The 21746-nt window shown below is 47.7% G+C and overlaps 1 protein-coding gene across 1 annotated transcript; it reads right to left on the bottom strand.

The window, feature by feature from the left end:
* Positions 1 to 2310: 2310 nt before the first annotated feature.
* ARHGAP19 (Rho GTPase activating protein 19) lies at positions 2311 to 17909 on the bottom strand. The gene is made up of 12 exons (XM_005416425.2): positions 17866 to 17909; positions 15277 to 15542; positions 11254 to 11334; positions 10702 to 10911; positions 9921 to 10147; positions 9327 to 9413; positions 8342 to 8407; positions 7424 to 7612; positions 6686 to 6784; positions 6009 to 6101; positions 5477 to 5545; positions 2311 to 5002 (listed from the first exon to the last, which is right to left on the bottom strand). Exons 1-12 carry the CDS (start codon positions 17892 to 17894, stop codon positions 4946 to 4948), a joined length of 1473 nt encoding a protein of 490 aa, XP_005416482.1. The 5' UTR covers positions 17895 to 17909; the 3' UTR covers positions 2311 to 4945.
* Between the last annotated feature and the right edge of the window lie 3837 nt (positions 17910 to 21746).

A 21746-nucleotide genomic window follows, 5' to 3' on the forward strand; every position in this document is an offset into this window, starting at 1 on the left:
GCACATCTGGCGCGGCCCCCGGGGCTGCGGGCGGGCAGGGGGTCCCGTCCCGCAGTGTGTGCTGCCAGCCCCCTCTTGTGCTGCCGCTGCAGAACGGCCGGGCACAGGCACAATGCAGCCAGAGCCTGCTGTGCAAGAGGTTACTGAGATCCTCCTCCACAGGGACGCAAGGCTCAAGCTTTGTAAGCGAAAAGGTTGGAAGAAACAAACTCTAAAAGAAGCACAGGTCAACACAGACACCCCCATATCAAGTGCACACATCAAGTCACATGCAGCCATGATGGCCAAGGCAGGCTGGCACCTCTGTTCATCACAATTCCCAGTGGCACAGGAGCTTCAGCCAAAAGCAGAGCATCAAATGGGACACAATTCTCTCCAGTGGAAAAGGAGATGAGCTTAATGTCATGTAAGGCCCTGCATGGGAGGGCTGGGTGGTGGATTTGTAAATCTTCCCCAGCAGCAAGGCAGGGGAGCTGGTTTAGCTTGGGAGAGGAGGAACTGGGGAGGGGGCCACAGAAATGACCACTCCAGCTGTGACTCAGCAGAGAAAGGAAAGCTTGTCTCCCTCTGACCCAGACTAAAATTGAAGGCTGGAGCTGGGAAGTATCTGAACCTCACCCTGTGATGCATGGCCGGGGACAGCAGCTCCTTGCACAGGAGCCCCAAAACATCCCCATCACATTCCTCATGTGTGGGCACTCCCCAGGAACAAAGCTGGGCTGCGAAAGGATGGGGCCAGAGAGGTGGTGCCAGCTGAGATCCCACTCTGAGCCCGAGTGTAAGGTCAGTGTGGGAGCCAGCACGGAGATCTTGGCACCTACATGCCTGAACAGTTTATGAGCTTCAACACAAAACCCTCGCTGGGAGATGAGCAAACAGAACTAAACATGGTAATTTATTCACTCCATGAAAAAATATTAGTTAATCCAAGCCAATGAGATTGCAAAGCCTGATAACTGGTCTGGCTGATGCCAATATCTATCGCTAGCAACAGTCATGTTTTTTGTCTACACTGTTGCCCTAGGCAGTGAGATGCAGCAGCAACATGACAGCTCCCAGCCACACATGATAATTTAAGAAAGAGAAAATATCTTATTTCAACTCCAAACCAGGGCAGAGCAGTTTTAAAAAAATCAAGACAACTTGCAAAAATTGATTTAGATAGCAGTGACACCCTGAAGAACTTATTTGCAAGTCTGTGCTGTGCAATTTGAGATAAAAACTGTTCAATGAAATGAAGGTGAGCACTGCTTGTTTGCTTTGTAACACCACTGCTGTGCACACATACCAACAGGCCAAAGCAAACACACTGAGAGATGAGTGATCCCCCTTTAAATATAAACCTTCACCCAGTGTTGGGTCCCAGTGGCTACTGCCCTTCCACTTGCAGTCAAGCATAAGTGCTTGGATTGTGGCTTCAGAAGCCAAAACCTACTAATTTTTTTGAATTATGTAAGCCGGATAAAGCTGTCACTTTGAATCACAGCTTATCAGGGGGGCGATATTTGGATTTTCAGTATTGAAGATAGCTGTTGTGAGTTTTTGCATTCCTTTGTTCAACACGTTCAAGAGGAGAAATGTCTCTCTAGACTCCCATGCCCACTTTGAAGTGCACAGAGGCCCATCACCCCCGCTGCCTGAGCTCCAGGGAGATGGGGCTCACCATTCCCATGACACCCAAGTGCAGCACGGAGGAGCAGGGGGCTGGCTTGGGGCTCAGCCCGCAGGAAGGCAGCGCCGCTTTCAAACGCGCTCCTTCTCCTGCTTGTTTTTCAATTGCATGGCGAGGATGTTAATGAGTGTCTGAGCTATGGCAGGCAAGCCCAGGGCATTTCAAACGTGGAAGAACTTCACAGAGAAATAATCTGCATAAAATCTGAGACGCCATTATTAAGAAGGAGGAAAAGAAAATGCAAGCAGAAAGCATCCTCTCTCAGCAGCCAAGAGTGGCAAGAGAAGAATGGCCCTACAGAGAAAAATTTATTCATTTGATCCATTATTTATATAAAGTGTTCTTTGTAAACCTGATTTCCCATCACCCTGGATGACAGCAGGGGGAAGACAGGAAAAGAAGAGGTCCAACTTCATACTTCCAAGGGAAAGACAGCCTGTCTGGGCATCATGCAAGTATCCCAGAGGCTTTCGAGCCCTAGTGCCATGGGAGGCCACCCTGCAGGTGGGCAGCACCTGACCAAGCACCCCCACACTTACGAGTAGTAGCTCTGGACTTTGAAGCAGACATTTCCTTCTTCTTGAAGGTGGATGGGAGTCCTTGTTGTCCCAATGAAATTGCTTAAGCCACCAAGCAAACCCACTAAAAATAAAAGCATTTAATGTGGTGTTTTCACATAACACACAGAAAGGCAACAGTCTGCAACAGTACTGACATAGCGTATATAAATAAGGACAAAGATTAAAAATACTTTGGAAATGATAGACTCTGGGAACAGTTAGCGGCTGCTCTGGGAAGAAGCATCCTCATGAGTCATTGCACAGGGCAGACAAACGAGACACATCCAAGCATAACTAAAACTCTCCCGTGCCTGGGAGACAGTGGGAATGCATTGGGACAGCAGCAGCCAAGGCCCTAGGGGTGGAATCTGCCAGCCACACATGGCGAGCCCAGCAGCACAGACTAAAGCCCAGGGCACTGAACACCTGCCAGGACTGGAGACAGCACCCACACCCATGGCAGGTAAGGCATGTGACACATGCAGAAGGCCTGGCCAGTGCCCCTTAGGTAACTTTTCTTAGAGCTGAACAAATCTCAGCTGTGCCAGAAGCCAGAGAGCCCCTGAGCTAGAGCCATCAGTAAGGGGGGACAGTGGAGAGTTACATTTGTCTCATCTATATGGGAGCAGTGCATTTAATTTCAGGTACAAGGCTGCCTTGCCAAGCAGTCACCCATACAGAGAGATATGAGATATGCCAAGTAGGGACAATGGGGAGAGGAGGAGTGAACAAATGCTTCACCCAGCAATTGCCCCAATGTGAGTAAGACCAGAGACAGCAGGAGCAGACCCAGCTCTCCCTGTGCTGCCACTTGACCTTTGTCTGTGCCTCATCTCTGCTCAGAGGCAAAGCTGAGATTCCCAGGTCTCTGCTAACAGCAGGCTGCAGGGACAGGGCAGAAGTGCAGTCAGAAAAACATAGTGCCCTTTGGAGAAAAGCACACAGACAGCTTCAGCCTCTGGAGGGAATGATTACAGACACATCCAAAAAGCACATACTACTACCACAGCAAACAGCCTCTGCCCTTCCTCACAGCATCACCATCAGTCTGGTCCCTGAAGAACCACAGCTCTTTCTTTGCTGTGACAGAGGCTCCCAACACCAGCAACTCCCAACTCACACATCTACAGTCCCCCAACCCCCTATATTTTCAAGGCTCCAACTTGGGGTCAGACTAGGGACAAGCATCCCTGATAAAGTACCAAAAACCATCCTTTGTACTGAGCAGCACAAGGATTTGTATCTTTAAAAAATTTCACCATTTAAAAAAGTGACAAATTCCAGCTAAGTTGCACAGGGCTCCAATGCCCTGTTCTGACAGCTCCAGCCAATCAGACTGAACTCCCTGTTCATATCCCAATATTCACACCTCCTGCCACCAGTTGTTTCAGAAAGCTGTCAAGAGCAGAGCTCTAACTCCTGCTGGCTGCTGGTTCTTAAAGATTAGAAGACAAATATAATTGGATTCCAGAGATTATTTACTTTGCTGAGAAGGGCTGAGAAGTGCTTAGATGGTCCCCCAGCTGATTAAATCTTCATTTCACAGTAGCAACCCTGTGTGTATCCTACCTCAGAGTGCTTGCAGACAGGTTCTTGGCAAGACTGGCTTACTGGAGCACTTTGGCTTAACGAGACCACTGACATTAGCCAGCTGTGACTGGGGTTTATCCTCTATCTAGAAGGTTTCATCTCATTTCTGCAGCTCAGACCAAAGAGCTGAACCCAGCTTCAGCCCTTTCCCCCAGTTTAATGACTAATCAGCCACTTGCCCTATCAGCCATCCACATATCTTGAGCCAAAGCCTTTGGCACCATTTGCAGCAAAGCACAAATGGATGGAGCCCTCTCTCATCTCTCACACTGTTTTTCACACACAGCCACAAGACTCTGCCTGCCCCAGGCACCTTAACTTCCAAAGATTAGGCTGTTCTGCCCCAGACAGCCTTTGCCAGCCTCCTGCTCTCCTCAGCTTAAGCCTCCCTGGGTGAACACAAAGCCAAGACTCCTTGTTCAGAACTGTGCCACTGAAACATGAAGGCAGCAAGCCAGGGCTGCCTCCAGCTTAAGCTAAAATAGAGGGATGAGTTTATTGGGGCAGCTGCTTTCCCCTGGCCCTACTTGAAAAGATGGCATCCAGAGCCTCTCCTTCCAGGCCCATCCCATGCTCTGTACCGTTTGTGCACTTCAGCCCTTGGGAAACAGCAGAGCAAAATGGAACCAAGAAGAAGCAGAGAAGGGAATGTCTCCAGAGGAGGATTGGAGGCAAGCTTGGATGTCAGGATGTGGGTAAGGGTTACAGCCCATCATTCTCACTGCTAACAGGGGGAAGGAAGCAAAAACAAGCCAACATGTTAAAAACTCGGAGCAGAAAAGCAAAAAAATACAGCCTAGCAACATTACAAGAAAGCTGGGAGTGCACACAGGGCCCTGCAATGAACAGGGCTCTCCTTGTAAGCAAGCACTCCAGCTCTTCCCAGAGCCAGCAGGTCAGACATGCTGCACAGGTTTTGGTTAGATAGTGGTTTGCCCCATAGTAGAATGAAATGTAATTTATATACAGAAACAAATCCCTGCAATCCTTGCAAAGGTCCAGTCTCAGGAGCGCTGCTGTGTTGGTGAGGGTTGCTGTGAGCTGCAGCACTCCCCTCTCAGTGCAGCACATTCACAGCTTGTGAGGCTGGGCCATCCCCATCCATGCGTTGGTGCCAGGCGATTCAGAGGGAAGATGAATCCTTGGAAAGCAGGCGGGCTCGCATGCGTCTGCAGGATCCCTGGAGCAGAGAATGGCTGCAGTTGAATGCTTGAGACACAGAATACCATGCAAAAAAAGGCTGACATTCTCCCCCTGCAAGGACCCTTCCCTGGTGTCAGCCTCCCACGCCCTTGCTAAAGCTCGAGATGAGGCAGGGAGCAGAGAGGAGCAAACACAGCAGTCGGTCTTGGGCTGCACCAACCTCTTGTCCCACTGCCACCCTGACAGGCTGTTAGCACCAGCCTGTGCTGCCAGCTTCCCTCTGCTTCCTGCAACATCCAGCCTGCCAAGTCACAGGCAGAAGGGCTGTAAGACCCTTCAGGATCTCGTTTCCAGCATGTCACCTGCCTGCAGCTCAGCATGGAGCAGACTGCTACGAGCTGGGGCACCACAGCTGTCCCAGAGCCTTGAGTGTGTGCTGTCACCTCAGCAGGTTTCAGCACATCAGGTTCCCTGCAGGAAGAGAAATGGGGGATAAGGGGAAGTGTCTCACCTCTTTCTGGCCTTCCAAAGACTTCAGCTTGGCCTGGGACATATGAGCTGGAGAGCCACATTTCTGTAACTGGACAAGAGAGGGCAATAGGAGTAGAGAGCTGGTGAATGAGCTGGCATCCACAGCCTTCCCTGAGAGCAGCCTGTACCACCAAAGAGCATCTATCACCCAAATCCACTCTTGGTTTGTCTGGGACAACCCTACTGCATACAGGCAGCAGGCTTTGTACAACCTGTGGAGAAGGATGAGCGAGAGGGAAGGGGGAACAAGACAATGCCCCAGGGCAGGACACAGCCAGAGAGACAAAACTGGGGTAGAGGTACAGAGCTGTCATCCCTGCTCTGACGGTGCCCTTGCCATCTGCTCTGTTCTCCTCAGAGCAGCTTCTCAGGACCTTATTTTATCATACAGAAGAAATTTGGAACTCTTCTCTTGAGTAGAGAACAGCTCCCCAGGGGTTGCTGAAGTTGCACTCAAACTCCCCACACTCTTCCCCACCAGCAGCTCCAGTGGTGCTGGGAGCAGCTCTTACCAGCTGGACGTTCTCTTTGCTGACCCGCACAGGCTCTGGAGTGGAATCCCTGCTCTTCCTCTCCAGGATAACTGGAGTTCCCAAAACTTTCCGCTGTTGTAAGAAGAAAGGGCTGTTGGCTAGTGCTTAAAGTGCAAAGTAAAAAAGAAAGGGAAGGAGCAGGATGCCTTGTTGGTAAGCAGTTGAATGCTGGGAAAGAAAAAAGGAAGCCAAGCTGGGACAAAGATTGCAAAGCAGAACCACCTGAAATACCACACCACTAGGCTGAGCCCGCCTGAATGTAAAGAGTCTGGGAGCTGACCTGGGGCCTAGCCAGGAGCCCAGCCTGTCAGAAGCAGGGACATGCTGCTGTAGGGCAGCCCATAATGTGCTAAAACCCGTGCTAACATGCTAGACTTCATGACCAGCTCCCTGTCAATCTTCATCTCATCTCAGGAAGCAATCAATTTTCCAGAAAGATCCTACAGCCATGTGTTTCAAGATAATTACACTTTACACTAACAAGGCTTTTTGTCACTCTGCTGCCTTTTCTGCCCCAGTGGATCTATGTTGTTTGGCAGGCAATACTTTGAGGAGTCCCTACCCTTTGAGGGTCTCATTCAAGGCAGGGCAAGGCAGAAGCAAAAAGCAACATCAGAAATTCACAGCAGAGAGCAAGGGTCAGAGGCTGCTTTCACCTTAATGAGGCCGCTGAAGGAGCGCGAGCGGGTGCGTCGTGGTGCTGGGGATGTGGGCACATCAGAGCCAGGAGTCAGAGCAGCTGGATGCTTATTAAACTAGGAGGAAACACGAGGGCAGTATGTTAGCACAGTTATACCTGTCCCTTGCTGCTGCGTGCTGCTCTACCTGCTGTCCCAGAACTCAGTTTCTCTCCTTCACCCCCTAAAATGGAGGAGCAGCTCAGAACTGCAGGAGGAAGAAAGCAGAGGAAGGCCTCACCTTCCACCCAGGATTACAGGGAGTTTGGGTGAAAAGGTGCTTTGTGCTGGCTACCAGATTAACCAAAAGTGGCAGATGCTGGGAGCAGAAAGAAGGCTGGGAAGCAGCTGGAGGCTGAGCAAGTTGTCTGAGACCAAGAGAAGACCAGTTTGTCCACTCTCTGCAGGCCACAGAGAAAGAAACTTTTCCCTTCCTGAGGGAGGAAGCTCAACAAGGCCATGATCAGGACTGGGAAACTGCTGGCTAGCAAGTCCTTAGCTTGAAAAACCAAACTTAAAAGTGCTGCTTGGTGCAGTAACATGCAGGACACCTCCTCCTCCTGTCTTCTTACAGCTCTGCCCCTTACACAGCCCAGAACCCACTTTTCCCAGCCTGCCCAGGGTTAGGAGCAGCTCTCAAGAAGGCCCTGTCTTTAGCCCTGTGCCCAGGATTATGCTGACAAGCACACCCCAAGGTATCTTTCCTCCCCACACTACCTGCCGGATAAGCTTCTTCTTCTTTGCAGAGTCAGGCATATTGTGGACGTGCAGGAAGAGCTCCTTCAGTGCCTCCTCGGTGCGCTGCTGGGTCTCCTCCTGATGGCAGGAGTCCAGCCGGCTTCGCTTCTGAGACTTGAGGGGCTGCAGCTCCTTGGAGCCAGCAGACGTCAGCAAATCCAGGTCGTCCTGGGAGAGTGGAGACAGGAGCCGCTTGCCATGCTTTAATCCCAACGAGCCACCCATCTGAGCCAGCCCAGGAGAGTCTCGTGAGCTGCCTCAACCCCAGTGGAAGCACAGGACTGTTCTTACCCTACCCCTCTGCAGCAGCACTGCATCAGCAGGCCCCGTGCCAGGAAGAGGTGACAGCAATACAAAGGTGACCCCATTGCTTCTTCCCTCCCCTCCCAGATGAGAGCTGCAGAAGCCCTTCCGAGCTTGAGAAGGGTCAGTGCAGCTCCTTGACATGCATCTTCCCTCTTCTGCAGCTACATGAGGCAGGGAAGCATTTGCTGGCAAGACACGAATGTTGTCCCAGTGGCAGCAAGTAGCCTTTATCTCAGCACTTCTGCCAAGCATCCTGGCCATGGCAGCAGGCGTGTCTGTCTGTTTGGAAGGCACAGCTCTGTGAAGGAGCAGGTGCTGCATGTACTGGGCACAGGGAGCAGGTTTGCTGCTAAACAGGGGCTCGTAGCTTTCTTTCCCTGTGCTTTTGATTAACAGATGCTTCAACTCTGTCCAATTTCCCTAATGCAGCCGCCTGCACTACCACACCATATGCTTCTCCTGCTCCTGCCCTCTGACAGATCCTCTTTCATGACTTGGTTTGTTTTCAGTTTCTATCACTCACAAAGATCCATTCATAGCATCACAGCCTCTGCCCTTTCATGGAGGGCAGGCTGCACTGGCTGGCCTTACCTTTGATGTGTGGGCTCTGGATCCCAGATAGTGCAGCCTGGCACACTCCCGGATGTACACTGGAGCCTGTGACCATGAGCAGAGAACAGGCCAAATGTATGTTTAACATCTCTGCTCTTGGGGCAACTCCAGCAAGAACTGCTTTTCAACCATACAACACAAGCCACTTGTATCAAGACTCAGCCATTCTGGGCAAACAAAGCCATGGAATTTCATGTTCCCTCCCTGTATCCCCTTCACAGTATCCTTTACATGCAGACATTCAGCACAAGTGGAACTCAGAGTAGGGAGAAGTTCCTGTGGAACCCTGCTCTAAGTAATTGCCCCAGTCCTGAGATGGCCAAACTGGGGCCAGACAAAGAAGGTAGAAGGGGAACTCTCCACGGGAGGACTCTGCAGTGAGCAGATGCCTCCAGTGACCAGGAAGGCCCTGAGAAGTCAAGACTGTCTGTTGTAGAAACGTTTCCTTGGAGGAACAGCTTAAAGTCCCACACTCCTGACTGTCCTACCCAGCACCCTCCTCAGAGCTGGACAGTGCCTGTAACAGCAGTGGGCTGATGACCTTTTGCAGAGAAATTCCCAACAAAACAACCCAGTGCATCAGGTATTCTGCTCCTGGCAGCACTCAGGCAGGACAAATCCCTTCCATTCCCTTATCCTGCCAGAACCCGAGTGCAGCTCGGTGTGTACCTGCCCTGGGAGCCAGGTTTGCTGCTGGGCTGCAGGTGCTGCTGTCCAGCAGAGGGGAGTGTTACACCGCACCGTGCTGCTGACCTGCCCTGGCAAAGCCACCTCCAGCACTGCCTGCCCAGCAAAGACCTCCTCCCCAGTCACTATTGGAATGGTTTCTGGTACAAAGTCTCCTTCTCCTACCGCAGAAGAGAGCCCACAGAACACACACTCAACATGTGGGATCTGTCTGGACAAGGGGCATTCAGCCTCCTGGTGATGGAGGCAGGAGAGCAGGATGCCAAGGCACACTCACCTTGAAGAGTTTCTGAGAATGTTTGATCATGAAGGTCACTCCATTGTTTAGCTTTGTGATATTTTCCTGAAGGTCATTTGCTGTCACCTGGCAAGGGGACACAGCCATCCATTAGAAGGAGAGGAGGAGGGGTCTCTTCTGGGACACAGACACACACAGTGCCACAGCAGGAGATCTACTCTGGGATGACAGGCAGGCAGGGCTTATAGCCCACAGCAGAACTCACAGAGCCAAAGCTGCTCTGAGAGGAGAGTCAGATAACTCTGAGGCAAAACAGTTCACCAGCAGCATAAGAAACCTTGAAGAAAGATCTGCAAGGTTTTTCTGGAGCTGACATTCTAAGAAGCATGACTGTGCTGTGCTTTCAATTTTACTGAAAAAGAAGATGCATAAGTTGCAAATAAGACTCATGGCAGGTCTGGGCTGAACATTGGGACTGAGTCCTGCCAGGAAGCTACCACCTCTCCATCACAGCCTCCAACCCTCACATCATTATGTCAGTACTCAACCTTCTCAAACCTTTGTTTTTCCTCTGCCAAGCCTTTGCTTTTTACCTTGCAATGTCCCACCCACAGACACTGAGGCATTGCTCACATTTCTGGGCCATAGGATGTGGGGTGCAAACATGAGGGCAAGGTTGTGTGCAGACATCTTGTTCTTGTCCTGCTTCTTGGCAGTCTGGTAGAGCAAGTCCAGCAGCAGCTTGAGCAGGCTGCGGTTGGGAGCGGGGAGGATCAGAAACAGCAGCTGGAGGGCTTCGATTTGGCGCTCTTTGTCTGGAGTGCTGGTCTTATTCCCCTTCTCATCAAACAGCGTCAAGTCTGCAAATCACAAGGCAGAACATGAAGGACACACATTACCTTCCCTCAGAGCAGTCTGCTGCAACTGCTTATCCTTTCCTCTTCATATGCAGATCTCCTACAAACCCCTGCACAGCTCTTGGCCCTCCAACTCTCTTCCCCTCAGCTCCCAAGCTCCCCACTTGATGTGTTAATCTATGCTACTCCTCCCACAGAACAACAGAGCTGCTAAGAGCTGTGATGGCTTGAAGGCAAGATGGAGCAAGTTCACATAAGGTAGTTCAATAACAGTTATTAAATCCATAGAAACCACAACTTGCTCAGAACCCTGGACATAAAACAGATGGAGACCCAGGTTATCACTGTGGGCTTTACCACTGTGGTATCTAAGAGAAGAATGGTCTAGACAGACTTGGTCTGATTCGTTAATCAACTCCTGTCTTTCCACCACCAGGCTGAGGTGGCAGGAAGATTCCTTCTAGGGCTGCCTTTGAGGGATACACTTCACAGCCTAGCGTGCTTTCTAGGCCAGTTCCAGTCCTTCTGCCCATCCCTGCCTCTTGCTGCCCACTCACCTGCAATTTTGAGGTGGGCATGGAAGTGCTTGTGTGTCAGCAGCGGCTCTGGTAATTCACCCAGGAACATCTTAAGTAGGGTGGCCACATCGTTGGAATGAAACTCCCCAGAGTCCAGGTCAATATCAGTACCACTGTTCAGAGCATCCTTTAGGATCTGTTGCCTGATGCTGTTGCCTGGCACTCGAAACAAGCCTTCTGCTCTTAGATCTGCTCAGCAGAGGGGAAAAAAAGGGCACTGAATAATCAGAGGTTGATTTCCCAGCTTCTTACTAAAGCAGTTCCCTCCTCTTTCCAGAGCTTGACAGCAAACCACAGCAAACTGCATTCAGAGACATGACTTCAAACTGTCTCCCACCAGTACAGAAAGTCCTTGTACAGAGGGAAATAGACCAACATATCTGCTAGGCAATTCTGGGGAACAGTTGCCCAGGGCAGTCCCAAACTCCTGCTGCTGGAGAGCTCAGAGCTTGTCACTCTGTGCACCAGAGACCTGAGATGGGCCAGACAGATACCCAAGGGGACAGGAAGACAGCAAACAGAGGCACTTACTCTTGTGCAGATACTCGATTAGCTGGGAAACCTGTGCAATGCCTTCTTCTGTCAGCGGCGAGCCAAACACCACCCCCTTCTCTGCAGAACAGAAAACAACATGTTCAGGCAGCTCAGAACCCACAGCCCCAGAAACTAACCTCCCCAAAGAACAGGATTTCAACATGCAAAGAGCAGTGCCCCAAAATGTTAAGGGTGAAGGTCACAAGGACCCTCACAGATGTGAGGTATCACAAACACTCCAAAATAAGTGACTTCATCTCACCATGCTGTACTCACATGGGCTTCATCATCCTTGCTTCTTACCTCACTTTAATTACAGCTTTTATCAGCTAAAGCAAATATTCTCTAGCCCTTGAAGAAAAAACAACACCAGAAGAGATGCTTCAGTTTAAAATGGCACAGAATCTGCAAGGCCAGACCTCACAAAAAGAGCAAAGTGGGAAAGGCAGATGTAAGAGCCTGGACAGCCCTGGTGCCTGCCACACTGGCACACTCCACACCATGAAGGAAATGTCCAAATTAATCCTCACTGTGGCTTGACATGAAGTGGAGCAGAAAGAAGAGTTGCAGCTATGACTTTATGGGAGAGGCAAATAAGCACTACTGGGGAGAGCAGACATATTCTGACTGGCTCAAACTAGCTTCCTTTTCAGGCATGGGTAACACATGGAATTCCCTCATCCCAGTGAATCTCTCTTCTGTGTCAGCTGCCCTGGTCTGAGTAAAGTATGAAAGCTGAACAAGGCAGAAGGAGAGTAGCAAAGCAATAAGCTGGGCTCCTCTCTTGAAGTCTGTTCCCACCTCATGGGATTGAGACTGGGATGAGCTGCAGCTCCAGAACTCCAGTAAATAACACAGGTTACAGTCCCAGAAGATGGAAGCAATTGAGCTGAAAGGAAGGGGATCCCTGCAGGGAAGGAAACGTTAGATGAGAAATCCATTTAACTGAACGGCATTTGTTGAACCAATGTAGAATACTCTTCTTGTCCACAAAGGAACTTCCCAGGTGAGACAGTGATTATCCAGAAGGACAGTGTTTTCTAATAAATGCAACCTTGCTACTGAATGGATTTTTCTGTCCAACACACACAGTCAGTATGATCTGTCCCTCAGAAGGTGGAGACAACTCCCAGAGAATTCAGCAACCAGAACTTTGGGCACCACACTTCTTCCCTCAGATGAGTATAGGTTTGGACTGGAGACAGGACGCTGGAGAGACTGTACCACAACATGATGCCTGGGACTGAGAACTGGAACCAGGTACAGAGCTGGTTTGTCCTGCTCTGGTACTTAGGCTTCAAATAGACAACAGATATAAGAAAAGAATATTCCTCCCTTCTCCATGACCAGACTGCCAGGAACATGGGTCACTTCTGAGGGCAGGCTGGACATCTGCACCATTTGCACTGAAGGTTTCCCTCCTTAATGCTACAGCTGATAGCCCAGTAATCCAAGCAATGCATTGGCTGGTCTGATAAAAATTATCTCCCCCACAAACTTTCTCTTGCTTTTTCCCCCCTCATATCTCATTTTGATTTTACTTGCTTTTGGTCTCTTGTACTACAGATCTTACTGCTCTGTGGTTGATGCTCACAGCATGTGAGGGAGACCTGTTAACCCTATGCACTTCTCTAGCAGCCATCCTGTGTAACTAAATTTATTCCGCCTGAAGAATGTTCTGCTTTCTTCCAGGACTTCTGAAATACATGGTAAGCCACCAGGAACTCCAGCCTCCTGTTAAATCAAGAACTTTCTGACCTCACTCTGATAAAGCACATGCTTCAGTCCTGCAAGAGAAAGGAGGGCAATGCGAGCTCTTGATCCACACGAAAGATCTGAAAGGTTTGAGTGCAAAGGGAGAGAATGATCGGCAAAAGATTCTTGTCCTTGAAGAAAACCAAACTCATTAGACATTCAACAGATAGAATCAATAGTGGCCAGGAATAGAAGAGGAAAATACATCTTCTTGAGACATGCAGGGCCTGACAAATTCGATTTAGTTTTGAAGTCAGAAGCCGGCATCTGAATGAGAATTTGATTCTCAAAGAAACTTGAAAGATGTGTCTGGAGAATGGATGCTGCATTACAAAGGCTTAGATGTTATTGTACAATTGCTTCTGAAACTAAGCAGCAGCATGAGACTGAGTTTCCTGACGCTCAAAGAAGTTGTAAGCATTTGCAGTTTGATCAGCTCTGAGCTCCATGGTCCTCGGCCTCTGGCTTTGAAGAAATAAAACTTGTTTGTTGTAGCTGGTCTATAACATGAAGAAAAACAAATGATGGCTCCAAGATGAAACACATAGTACATGAAACTGATTTTCTCTGTAGGCACAAACCTCTTTTTCTCAGACTCTGGCCAAGGAGCTCGCAGACAGTGCCTGTCAATGCTGGGAGACATTGCTGTTGCAGCCTGGGAGTGCAGCCAGCAGACTTGGAAACATCTGCTAGCTGTAGTGACACACGGCCATGGAGACATGTGAATGGGGGAAAGCAGAGCTCCTGGGGAACAGAGTTAGCAGGAGATGTCAGCTCTGATAAGAGCAGTGCTCCCAACAGAGTACAGATAATTTAATAAAAAAATTGAGCTGGAGAAGGCTCACCAGCCCCTGCTGGAAGGTTTTGACAAGAACATGGGGGTTTCCATACACACTAAGAAAACATTTTCAATTTGGTTGCTCACTCACTTCTGTTTGTCAAGTGGCAAGTGCTTGAATTTAAGGTGTCCTGCTACTCTCTGGGAAGAGGGAGAAGCAATAACAGGTATGAGCACAGTCTAACTGCAGTTTAGGGGCAGCACAAAGACCTGTTATTGTGGAGCAGCAAAGCAAGTCATGGCAATATAAAGTAATTCTCATCTAAGCATGCTAAAGGACTTGAAGTCTTTTATTTTCCTAAAATATGAGTATATGTACCAAGATTCTTGATGGGTCAGACAGAAGTGGAGGGCTGAAACTGCCACCAGAAAATTCTGCCTCATCAGTGAGCCTGCAAATCTTGTCCTTATGAAACACATGGAGGAATAGGCTTGGTATAATCAGAATCACTTAGAGAAATTATATAATGGTTGAAGACAGAAAAAAGCTGTAGTCAAACTATGCCATAGCAATAGCTCCCTTCTCTGAGATACTTCCAATAGCAGAACTGCTTAAAGGAAGGGGAAGACTAATCAGAAGTGTTCAACCTCAGGCTGCCAACATCTGAAGGCAGCTCACAGCTTCTCTGCCAGCAGCCAGCCAGTCTAAGCTGGGAAACCAGAGCTGAGGAGGAATGTGAGGGACCCAGATGGAGGCTGCTTCTGCCTAGATGAGTGAGAAGGTTTAACTGAACTTATCAGGAGAACCAGGCTTCCCTTGAGTGTGGGCAAAGGTGGGAGAAGACACACACACACCTAGAACACCCTTTTAGTTTCAACAAACCAGAGTGGTAAATGCCAGCCATTGAAAAGGAAAGGACCTGAACACAACCACACTCAAAAGAAGACTTCTGTGAAGGGCCTGGGGCTAATGTTTCACAACCAAGACAGCTGAACTTGAGAGAAGATAAGAATAGTCAGTTTAGCAGAAGAAAACTCCAGTGGAATGCTTGTCTAAGAGAGAAAGAGAAATATGTCACCTCCCTGAGCTGAAACTGGGCTTCATCACTCAGTCTTGCAGAGCTTTGTCACTGACTCACTGGACTGGGATGTGGATCAGAGCAGCACTAGCATTTGGATGGAAGATACTTACAGATTTCTGAGCTGCACAGTGGGCAGCTGACCCACTGAAGCCAGCCTGACACACACCACAGCAATAATCCCAGAACAAGGGGAACTATTCTCAAAGTGCAGGGCATTGCCAGGATCAATTTCCTGACCTGTTTTGCTCCTTTCTGGAAGTGGCATCCCCAGAGATTATGAAACCATAGTATTTAGCATTCCACAAGTTCAAAACTATGGGCTGAAAGTTTTGCAAACTCAGTGTAACAAATGGTGACAGCATCACTGCAAAGGTGGGCACCAGACTTTGTGCCATCCATACTCACCCTTGCGCTTCAGAGACATCAGAGAACGAAAAAATCCAGAGGCTGTGCTGTTTGTCCCGGGCAGCTTTGGGTCCTCCTCTCCCATGAGCTGGGCCAGCTCTGCCCCAGGCAAATCAATGAGCCTGGTGATGTTGCTGACAACCAGCTCTGTGAACACCTCTGGTTTTTCATGGCGCAGCTTTTCCACAAAGAAGTCGGGATTGAAGATGATCGGCTGGCTGCGGAGGGAGGAGTCATTGCAGATGACAAAATTGCAGATGGCATCTCTGAAAAAAGTGAAAGAGGAAAAAAAATACAGTAACTCCTCATCACTTTGGTTTTTACAGCCAGCTGGTCTGCCCTGAAGGAGACATCTGCTGACACAGGAGCTACCAGTCTACACCAACAGCACTGTCTGACTTTGGTGAGTGTTCAGCACAGCACAGTTACATTTCCCTGTGGAGCAAAATCATTTCTGGACTCTTTGTAGAACACAGCCTAAGACTAGCACTGCACAACGTGATGATGACATAAGCAACACCCAATGAAAACTACATCTACATCTTTACTACTTGTTTCACTGTATCTACATCATACTAGCTCTGGCAGAGATGACACCTAATATTTTACATTAACTTATTACTTTAAGTCATAAATAAATTTGGTTTTATGTCCCTTCTTCCCCAGAAATTCACTCCCAGTGGCCCAAAAGTCTGAAAAAGAATCTAAATTTTTTCATGGCCAGCTTACACTCATCAGTTCCTATTGCCATTCTATCACACCTACCTTTCTACCAACAAATAGATAGTTCCCATGTCCTGGGACTCTGTTTTTAAGGTCATAAACGTGTAAAACACTGAACGCTCAGTTTTGCTGTGGGTGTGGTCAAATGCTCCCAGGTGACATGCTGCCAAACCTTTGGTTACTGTCCTCTGCCAGCTCCTCACTGAGTCTGGAGCAAGTGAGAACTCATTGCCATGAGCCATGCAAGATCAGTCCTTGAGGAACCCCTACTAACTTTTCACCTAGATCATCCCTTTTCAGCTCATCCAGTTCTTACATTTTTGTCATCCCTTCATGCCCTTTATCTGCCCTCCCTATTCTCTACTGACACCTACTTTCTTCATGTCATAGCTTCTCATGTGGCATGGGAAAAGGGATGAACCCGAGACACTGCTCTAAGAGTTATCTCAAACAGGCGCGTAACCCTACCAGAGGGTAGGTACATTTACCATGTAGAAAATCAAATCAAAGAGTTATTAAAGAGATATCTCATGTTAATCAGCACTCTCAATGCTCATACTTGACTTTTATCCCAATTTCCATCTACATCTGAATACCCCATAGCCCATAAGGGCTTTCTCTTCAAAACAGGCTTTTCTAGAGAAGACTGGAGCACCCCGATCTTCCTCTCCTCCCTGCTGAAGGGTGGAGGCCATGCCATTGTGTCCAGTCCATGCTGGGCATCCCTGCTCGCTGCTCAACACAGCTGCCACCAAAAGTGTCTGCAGCCCCCTGAACCTCACATCCACTGGCTCAAGAAACAGAACACTTCACTGCTAGTTCAGAGACCTCAGCAGCTTCCTGTTCTGATGTAAACTGACAGTAGCTCACCACAGGAGCACATCAAAGCACATACTGGCAAGTTACCTGAACTCCAGCCCACCTCCACACATTATCTGTGAACCCAACAGTTATCTGAGCTACTGTACGTTTTTGACCTGAAAGACAATCTCCAGGATTTCCAGGATGCCTGATCAGCATAACAGAACAGAACCTGGGACTCAGGCTCCACAAGAAGAAAGATACTTGTTGAAACAAGAGGAAATGAGGCTCTCAGCAACTCTTGCATCGTGAGAATCCATAGCAAACCCCCTCCCCTTTACACTGCTCTCCGTGGGTGCCAAAGACGCCCTTCAAGACGATGGAGAAGAAGAAGGTCTGCAAGGCAGACTGCACGGCAATCTGCCAGGTCATCTAAAATTTTAGAAAGCTCTTAAAGGCTCCCAGCTGCCTGGCTCAGTGGCCTAGCAAGCACACTGCTGACTCCAAATGGGGGCCATATTTTGCTGAGCACCTCCCAGCCAGTTTTTCAGCAGTTTGTTATCTGCAATAAATCAAGACCAAAATGCAACAATTCAGTATCAGCTGCCAAAAAGCAACTGCCAATTGATCTGATCATATTCACATTTCATTGCATAGGGCTACAATGCACAAACAAGTGCCAGCTCTGCCCATAATGTGGAGCAAGCCCTTTGCTTGAAACCCATGACAACTCATTCTGTGGCAATACAGATCCTGAGAAGGGTTAATAGCAAGTGTATAGGCCCAGTGACCCTGCCTGCAATGATCCGTGCACTGTTATTCACTCACTAGCAGTTTTGTTTCCCCACAGAGAAGATATGCAAATACTTTGAAGCAGTTACATCAAGCATCACAGATTATCTCTTCCCTCTGACAATTAGATATCTGGATTCACAGAAAGAAAATTAAACAATTTTGTCAACTAGCACTGACTGATATGACTTCTCTGCACAGCCTGTGTTAGAAGTCGCACAAAGTCCAACAACATATAATGCAAAAACAAATAGAAAAAAGTAAATTTCTTACATGAGTGCTGAGAGCTTTTGAAGAGGCATTAGGAAGCAGAGACAGGGAAAAGAACTTGCTCCTTGTTTCCAGCAACAAAAGAAACCTGCCTGTCCCAGCACAGCCTATGCAAATTCCACGCATGCTACGAGACACAAGGGCGCATTATTGGGTCTGAAAGGCCCCCTTGGCACACACTGGGCATCAGCCTTCACACAGGGACAAAACAGAAAAGAAAAGCTGGACAAATTGATTCATGTCTCTTGCCAAAGGCTGCGTTGCTGGAGTTTAACTGCAAATAATTCCTACATAGAAACCAGGGTTTTGAATCAGGACCAGCGTGGTATTAAGTGCTTTCCACCTGTATCCAAGAGGAATCCACGAAATAGTTCCAAGTCTACCCTGTGTTTACCATGAGTAAAGCCAGGCAAACACATTCCCAACAGCATCCAAGCACAACTGATGTTACAGCACTGGCAGGACAATAGCCAAGTCCCTTAACTGCACAACCCCGTGCCCAGAAACCTTGCTGGAAACACTCTCTGTGCCTGCCTTTCACACTTTCCAATCCTTTCAAAGAAAAAACTTGTAGATCAGCTCCTCTGAGCTGGAAACAGCACCTGGCCATTGCTGTGCCACCATGTGCTGTTCACCCACTTCAGGATTCCTGTTCCACGTTTCTCTGGATTCCCGTGCAGTTTCCCTGCCTGCTGCAGCTGGGACCAGCCTTGTGTACGCTTATTGTGATATGGCACTTCAATGAGCTACTTCATTTTGAAAGGTCACTTTATTAGCAGCTCTTCCTTACACAGAAAATTTGCTTTTGTATCATTATTGCTAATCAAAATGGAAATGTGAAGCAAGCCCCTATTTCTGAGCAAAGATAAAGCCCCCACTGGCTTTACACACAATAACCCTGCCAATCCTCACTGCTGCACACACCATAACCTTCAGAAAGAGCCATGTGCCCCATCTGCTGTTTTCATGTTAAAAAAGAGAGATGGATGTAATCTACCTATGCTCACAGTTTATATAACAGCAGCAAAGGGAAGACAAACATGTATTCATGGAGTTTATTGCTTTTTTTTTGCCTTGCTTCTAATTACAAAGTTATATTTTCTATATGCTGTGATCTCAGATTGCTTCACGACACGTCAAAAGACAATAAAGTAAAGGAATAAATAGCTTCCTCTCCAGTCTCATGAATATAATCAAATCCCAATGAATAATAAAACCTTGTTCTAATAGGGTTGTGATTAAGACAGCAGATTAAAAAAAATGGGTCCTATATTGTGCTGAGATTCTTGCCATTCTAGTATCCTTCAGAGGCAAAGCCTGTGATCCCAGCCAAGTCACAAAGAAAGCTGTCTGTCACACACAACGTTTTTGCTTCAGGCATGACAGCCCCATCATTTCATGGGGAGTGGATGGTGCAGGAGGTCAAAATCATGATGGATCAATTAATCCCTAAGGTAACTAGATCCAGGCCAGGGAAATGCCTTGGAAACTAGGACAAAAATGAGACTTTAACTGCCAAAACCTGGTGATCAAACCTGCAGTGCAAGAGCTTGGCAAGCAGGCAGATTACTTCATGTGGCAGCAAGTTTGCATTCGGAAGGTGAGATGGAGCTGCTGTAGTGGCTCTCACAGCTCTGATATTGGTCTAAATCCACACATGTGACAGAAGAAAGGTCCAAGAAGCATGAAATAGAGCATAAGGAGAACAGAAGGCAAGAAAGAAAGAGAAGGAAGAGGTACCTTTGGGGCAAGGCATCAGCTGTGTTTGTCTAGCTGGCAAAGGGGATACACCGAAAGCTAAAGATTTCAGAGGAGCCTTATGTGTCTAATTCAGTGGACAAAATCCATCTCCAGTGCCATTTTGCACACTTTGTATGTCATCACGAAGGCCCTATGCTTCAGACACACCACAGCTGACAAGTTTTACCATACAGGAGTAAAAGGATTAAAGAGCTTTTGAAAATAAGGCAGATAATAGGAGAAAATCTCCCTCTATAATAACAAAATCTTTAGATTATAGGAAAGAGCCAGGCTGGTACCAAATACTAAGAGCAGGGTGATAAGCAGGCAGTGCTGAAGAACACAAAACATGAACAATTCTCTGCCTGGCTAAGCACAAAGGGACATGGGACAGATGCTCACAGGCTCGGATTTCCCCAGGGACGAAGAAGTAGCATTGTCTCCTGTGCTGTGCCAGAGTAAGGAATCAATTAATGAGGATGTCTGAAGACAGTATTTCCAGAGCCAGATAGGAGCCATCCCAGATTTTGCAAAGAGATGAAAGAACCATAGTGGAATTATATGGAATCATTTTAAGAACAAAAGGACTAGAAGACAAATTATTTTCTAGATTAAAAAATAATAAAAAAATAAAAGTAGTCTAATGGGAATGGACTGCAGAGACATTAGAAGAGACTTCACAGTTAAAGTTGCTTTGAGGGCTGTACTTCAGACTGACATTCTTGTAAGATGGTGTAACAAAGATCACATTCAAGCCTCACACTTGGCACCCTAACTTTTCACAGGATGACTGATAAAGCCTCTGAAAAATGTCAAGAAAAACACAGAGTAATTTTTGCCCAGGGTTATACTCATAAGGTCTTCAGGGGCAGAGTCCTTTTGTGATGAGAACACAGTGCACAGCACAGCGGGTGCCAATTCTTGCCTACTGTCTCCAGCCTTGACACAAGTAAGCCTTATGAGACATCACTGTCTTTTTAATTTTTGCTTTGCTTTCTTCACATTTAAATAGCTTACACAGAGTGATTCAGCCTTCTGACTGTGAGAACCAGATAATAATATACAATTTAATGGCAAGGAGCTGGCTTAGAAAGCTGCTGTTATTGATGGTGGCCTGTGCTCAACAACCTGGAACTAATGTAACTCCTGGCCACCTTTTGGAAACCAGGTATATTGGTTATCCCTGTCACTGCTATCATCTATGAATTCAAACTCTGTGTCAGTAAACAACTCAGAGTAGATCTTGCCAACACTGGCTACACATCTGTGACATGAACCTGGAGGAGATGGACCTATCTGAAAAGATAAAAGGGTTGGGAGGGGTGGGGGGCTGTGCATTGGAAGAAAATGAAAATGCAATATATTACCAGCGTCAAAGAAAACAGCAGTAGCAAGACAGCTTGATATATGTGAAACATCAAGAAATTTGCATTTCAGCATGAAATTTCTCAAGTTTGACCTGAATGATTCTTTGTGATATTTTTAATAATAGCCACTGGAATATTTTAAAGTCAATCAAGCAGTACTTCAATCAGCCATCACAACATCAGAGCACCCAGATGCCTTCTAGTGCTAGGAGGGAAAGAACCAAGGGGTGCCTTAGAGAGAACTGCATGTTCACTGCTGCTCCTCATCAAGTCTCCTTCCCAGTGCCACCACCCCAGGTCTGGGTGTTCCCACACTCTGTGATGGCTCAGCTGACTACCAAAGACCCTGTAAAAAATGCAGAAAGGCAGCTACCACCAGAAATCCAGTAATTTTACATTAAACATCTGCAAGCTCACATGTCTGCCTTAAGATCAGATTAACAGAGTCGAACAGTGTTAAATAAGAACGCTGCTCTGATTCTCATGACTGTCAATGCATTTGTGTCTCTATTTTAATATAAACTCCTACTGGGAGCAGCGATAGAAGAAGAGCCTTAGATCCAATCCTGATTTCACTGAAACCAGCACCAAAACTGAATCTTTTTAGATGGCAGCAGCTGCCTCCTCTCGTTACTGATGTGCTCACTTTTATCACTGTGGCATTGGGAACCTCGGTCACAGCTGGGGACTCCGCTGTGCTCCGTGCTGAACAAACAGAACAAAGGCAATACCCTGTCTTCAGAGGGCTGATAGCTAAATCTGAAATGAATGCTGCAG

The sequence above is a fragment of the Geospiza fortis genome, unplaced genomic scaffold (assembly GCF_000277835.1).
Source record: "Geospiza fortis unplaced genomic scaffold, GeoFor_1.0 scaffold130, whole genome shotgun sequence".
Lineage (NCBI taxonomy): Eukaryota > Metazoa > Chordata > Aves > Passeriformes > Thraupidae > Geospiza > Geospiza fortis.